General features: G+C 39.0%; 1 protein-coding gene across 1 annotated transcript; it reads left to right on the top strand.

Moving 5' to 3' along the window:
• The first annotated feature begins 667 nt into the window (after window positions 1-667).
• Window positions 668-1,504, top strand: LOC107788409 (uncharacterized). Its single transcript, XM_016610094.1, has one exon. The coding sequence runs from the start codon at window positions 668-670 to the stop codon at window positions 1,502-1,504; it is 837 nt and encodes a 278-aa protein (XP_016465580.1).
• Window positions 1,505-5,953: the final 4,449 nt, after the last annotated feature.

The raw sequence follows: 5,953 nt of genomic DNA, 5'->3' as shown, positions 1-5,953 counted from the left end.
GTCAGATTCCAGATATAATGCATAGTGATGAAGAATTTGGAGGAAATGAAGTGGAAGATGAGGATCAAATTGTTAATTGTAATGCCAATGCAATCAATATTCAAAGCATCAGCGAATGCACAAATGCAGCAACAGAAAAGACAAAAGAGGGGAACATTAATATTATAGATCAAGGAGGGACTTCATATAATGCTGTTAGTAATGCCTTGAAAGAAGCTGAAAATGCAGACAAGAAACAAGATGAGAATGCAGACAAGAACCGAGCTATGGCCGTGTAGGTTTATGTAAGAAGTACTGTTCCATTGAGCATCGTGCAGGATGTAGAAGGAAGTAACGTTCCATTGAACAATACAATGCTGTTGACCAATGAACATGCTAAAAAAGATGCAAAACTTATCAACCAGGCAGAGGATATTGTTACATCAAAAAAAGCAGTAGAAGCACATGATCAAGTTAACCACGCAGAACTTAAAGGTAGAGACATGGATGGGGAATCCACTGCACAAAATTTCCTTAATGTTGCCAAGCAGGGAGATCTGTCACCAAAGCTTATTGAACTAGTAAAATCTGCAACAAAGGGAAAAAAGAAACAGTCAAAAGAGACTTCTATTGTCCTAGTTAGTGGAGTACAAACAAGGAGAACACTGTCCAAATCCCAAAACATTTAATGGATGCCATTATATGGAATGCCAGGTCAGTAAACACAATGCAAGCATTTGAAAGGCTGATTACAATGCACAGAAAATATCATTTTGAGTTCATAGGAATCCTTGAGCCTATGCAACAGTCTCACAAAATGGAGAGGTATAGAGCAAGAATTGGTTTGGCACAGGCTGTGGTGAATGTGTCAAATAAGATTTGGGCTTTTAATGAAATTTTTGAGGTTACTATTTTATATAACATGACTCAACAGCTGACTTTGAGATTGATGCACTCTGAAAAACATGTTGAGCTCATCCTTGCACTAGTCTATGCCAAATGTGATCGCACTGAAAGAATAGAACTGTGGGATACGTTGTATGCAATGACATCAGATATGACAGTACCTTGGCTAGTTGGAGGCGAATTTAATATGATATGGGATGAGGAAGAGAAATATGGGGGATTTCCAGTTTCTCTCATTGAAGTATATGACTTCAGACACTGCATCAATACCTGCAACTTGACAGACTTGGGTTTTAAAGGAAGCATATTTACATGGTGGAATGGAAGATCAGAGGAGGAATGCATTTTTAAAAGATTGGATAGATGTTTTGGCAATACTGAATTGCAACAGACCTTTCCTGGATTGGAGATAACTCACCTATCCAAAATTGGGTCTGATCATTGCCCAATGCTGCTGAAATGTGATATAGAAACTACGCCAATTAAGAAGTCAGTCAGATTTCTTAACTTCTGGACGAAGCATGAAACCTTCAAAGATGTAGTAAAGGAGAATTGGAATGCTGATTTTAGTGCTAACCCTTTCTTCATTTTTAACTACAAGTTAAAGAAGCTTAAATAAGCACTATCTACCTGGAGCAAAGCTACATATGGGGATATATTCCAAAAGATTGCAAGCCTTGAGGAGGTGGTCATGGTTCATGAAAGACAATTTGAAGTCAATCCTACACAGATGAATAGACAAAGATTACAACAGGTCCAAGCTGAAATGATTAAATATCTTGCATTAGAAGAAGAATTCTGGAGACAAAAAGCTGGCATGTTATGGTTCAAAGATGGCGATAGAAATACTAAATTCTTCCATGCCCAAGTTAATGGGAGAAGGAAGAGACTGAAATTATCAAGGATCCAGAATAGCCTTGGTATCTGGATTGAAGAAGATCACTTAATAGCAGAAGAAGCAATAAAGTTCTACAAGGATCAATTTACAGAGAGTGCAGTTTCCAAATGATTTTTATATTCTAAATCATATACCTTTAATGGTAGATAGTGATCAACATGAAAGATTGATGGCTTTGCCTTCCAATGAAGAAGTGAAGAGCGCATTTATGGGGTTGAATGGGGACTCAGCTGGTGGACCGGATGGATTCACTGGAGCCTTTTACCAAACATGCTGGGAAATTATTGAAGAAGATGTAGTAAGCATGGTCAAGGCTTTCTTTTGCGGTCAGCAGTTTCCAAAGAGTGTGACACACACAAACCTGGTTTTATTACCAAAGAAAAAAGAAGTTATGACCTTTGCAGACATGATACCAATCAGTCTTAGCAACTTTGATAACAAGATTTTCTCTAGGGTTATTCATGAGAGGTTGGTTGAATTATTACCAAACATAATCTCAGAGGAACAGGCAGGTTTTGTGAAGGGCAGAAGCATAGTTGAGAATGTACTGCTAACTCAAGAAATCATTAAGGATATCAGGTTGAGAACAAAAGCAGGTCCAAACATTGTGATTAAGCTTGATATGACAAAAGCTTACGATAGGCTATTATGGCTATTCCTGACCAAAATACTAAGAAAAATGGGATTTCCTGAAGCTCTTATTGGCTTGATCTTTGATTTTATTTGGAACAATTGGTACTCTATTCTTATAAATGGTCAGCCTAATGGTTTCTTCAAATCATCGAGGGGAGTTAAACAGGGTGACCCTTTGTCACCAACTCTATTCATTCTAGTAGTAGAAGCACTTTCTCGGGGATTGAATTCACTACACACTAACCTGTATTTCTGTGGATTTGGAATGCCAAAATGGAGCCCAAAAATAAATCATCTATCATACGCTGATGATACGATCATTTTCTGCTCTTCTGATGAAACTTCATTGAGACTTGTGATGGAGGTTTTGCAAGCTTATGAATCATCATCTGGTCAACTGGTGAACAAAGCTAAATCAGCCATATACCTGCATCATTTAATGAATAATGAAGTGATTAACAAGGTGGAAAGGATTACAGGTATGCGAAGACAATGTTTCCCTATGACCTATCTTGGCTGTCCTATTTTTTATGCAAGAAGAAGGGGAGACTATTACCAGGGATTAATCACCAAGGTTATGGACAAACTGCAGTCATGGAAAGGCAAACTCCTTTCTGTAGGATGTAGAGTTGTTTTGATCGCAAATGTCCTGCAGAGTATCCCAATTCATATGTTGTCAGCAGTTAATCCACCAAGTTATGTGATCAACAAATTACATAGCATTTTTGCCAAGTTTTTCTGGAGCAGCAATGTGGGAGGCAGCACTAGACATTGGGCGTCTTGGACTAACCTTTGTATGCCTTATGAGGAGGGTGACATAGGTTTCAGGTCCCTACATGATGTATCCAAGGCACTATTCTACAAATTATGGTGGAATTTTAGGACTAAGCTTAGTTTGTGGAGTTCTTTTATAAGTCAAAAGTACTACAAGAAACTGAATGCAGTAATTGTACCTTGGAAGCATGGATCCTACGTGTGGAGAAAAATGCTAGAATGTAGGGACTTGATTGAGCATCAAATCTACTGGAAACTGAGAATGGGATCAACTCTATTTTGGTATGACAATTGGACTGAGATGGGAGCCTTATATTTTCAAGTACCTGCAGAGTTTGGTATCGATGAGGATATTCATAATGTGAATGATCCGATTGAAAATGGTATGTGGAATGTGGATAAAATGTTTAAGAGCCTACAAAAAGATTTGGCACACCACATTGTGCAGAATATTAGACCACCAACTGAAAGTTCACAGTTAGATACTCCTTTCTGGATGCTTGAGACAAGGGGACATTTTACAGTAAAGTCTGCATGGGATTACCTGCGAAGAAGAGCCAACCCAAGATTAGCTTACAAGATGATATGGGTAAAAGGTTTACCTTTCAAGATATCCTTCTTCCTGTGGAAGGTGTGGAAAGCCAAACTGCCACTTGATGATTTCTTGCGTAAACTAGGATACTCTATGCCATCTAAATGTTGGTGTTGTGCTGATCCTAAGGAAGAGTCATTACTACATCTGTTCTTCACATCCAATGCAACTAGAAGTGTTTGGACTTACTTCCTGAGGAGAGCAGGAATTGCATTAGATGGGTTGTCATTACATCAAGCAATTACAAAGTGTTGGACATCACCAGTTGTACCTAGATTGAAGTCAGTGTTACAAGCTCTACCTGCATGCATTGTATGGGAACTTTGGAAGAGAAGAAACAGTTTGAAATATGGAGAAGCAGTGTCAGTGAGCAGAGTTATTTACCAGGTGTCATCTACTATGCAAGCTCTGGTCCAACTAAAAAAGCCTGGACTACATGTGCCTCACAAGTGGCTGGACTTACTGACAATGATGGAGCAATACACACCTCGATTGAAATATGATAAAGTGTTATGGGAATTTCCTTCAAGAGGATGGATCAAAGTAAATATGGATGGAGCATGTAGAGGGAACCCATGGAGGAGTTCAATTGGTTTCTGCATAAGGGATGAGGTAGGTGATTTGATATATGCAGAAGGAAGGGAGATTTCTGAAGGAACCAACAATGAATCAGAAGCGGTAGCTATTGTGGAGGCATTGAAGATGTGCAAAAATCTTAATTATTTCCAGATATGGCTGCAGACAGATTCTATGCTATTAAAGAACATTATAGAGGAATCATGGAAGCCTCCTTGGTATATTACTGAACATGTAGAGGAGATTTTAAGATTGAAGGAACAAAGTATCATCAAGGTCACACACATATTCAGAGAAGGGAATACATTAGCAGACCACCTTGCCAATTATGCTCTAGATGAAGGAAATACTGAATGCCATGGTTTCTGGGATATGGACTCAAAAGGAAGGAGGATTATTAACGAAGATAAGATGCAATGCCCTTAGATAAGAGTGAAGGTTGCAAGGAATTAGGAGGAAAAGAGGATTCATTTTGTTATCACACTCGAATCATTCTTGAGGAGAGTTTGGATAGCAATTTTTTGGCTAACTTTGTTCATTTTTTGCAGGTATATCATCGAAGCTAAAGCCTAATCTTATAGTAGAATCTCAAGTGGTGGTATTATTGCATTGCATTCAATCCACTGGGAGGACACTAAAGGTAGGCTTTGGCATTTTTGTAATTTTCGTTTCATGACAGTCATTCACATCAAAGGGAAGTACTGAAATAGGATGGGAAAACAAGATGGGCACGTGAAGTTCTGGACAATAATAGATGCCAATGCGCTTGGAGAATGCACCAGCACGCTAGGGAATTTCTAGGAAATGCAGCATGCGTTTTGGAAATATAAGACAATTCAACTTTTCGACAAAAGATGGAATCTCACGTTTTGGGTGTTACAAACCACCAGACAACACATGCTGTTGAACAAAAGTGTCACATGGAAGAGTGTAATACCCATGGAAAGTTATCTTGGATAAATAAAAGCATGTGATGGATGCTTTTAGAATCAAAAGGAGAAACAATTTTAATTGTTTAATATTTGGACATTACAACCATGCTCCAACCATTAAGCAATGGGGACAGAGGAATCAACGTACGCCTGCAATTTACTAGCACGCTTCAGTAGGTCGACAATGAATGTGTCTGCAGAACACGCCTGGCTAATAGAATCGACACGCGTTATGGAAACAAGAGACAAAACAGCTGTTCGACAAAACCAATAACAGCAACAAACATAGGAGATTTTGATGCACGCATGGATGCTGACAGCTTTCACAACCAAAGCAGTTGGGGCATGTTTTTTTGGGAGGACTTTAAATTCTATCAGGGATGCAAGCCTGTTTACACATGGAATTGCACGCTGGAAATGTATCGTATGTTGGACAACGAATTGTTTCTCTCAATGCGGGAGATGCACGCATGGCATACGCATGAGGTGAGCGTGACTTTGAAGAAAGGCGTCCAACAAGAAGGCATGCGCATGGGGTTTCGACAACAAATAGCTGGGACGTATGCTTTGGACATTTGAGAATGCACTTGATTTGCACAATTCGAGTATATTTTTCGGCGCAACAACAAGAAGGGGATCAAAGGAAAATATTATACACGTGGG

The sequence above is a fragment of the Nicotiana tabacum genome, chromosome 5 (assembly GCF_000715075.1).
Source record: "Nicotiana tabacum cultivar K326 chromosome 5, ASM71507v2, whole genome shotgun sequence".
NCBI classification, from domain to species: domain Eukaryota; kingdom Viridiplantae; phylum Streptophyta; class Magnoliopsida; order Solanales; family Solanaceae; genus Nicotiana; species Nicotiana tabacum.
Note: the sequence above shows the minus strand (reverse complement) of the source record. Positions and strands in the feature narration are given on the sequence as shown.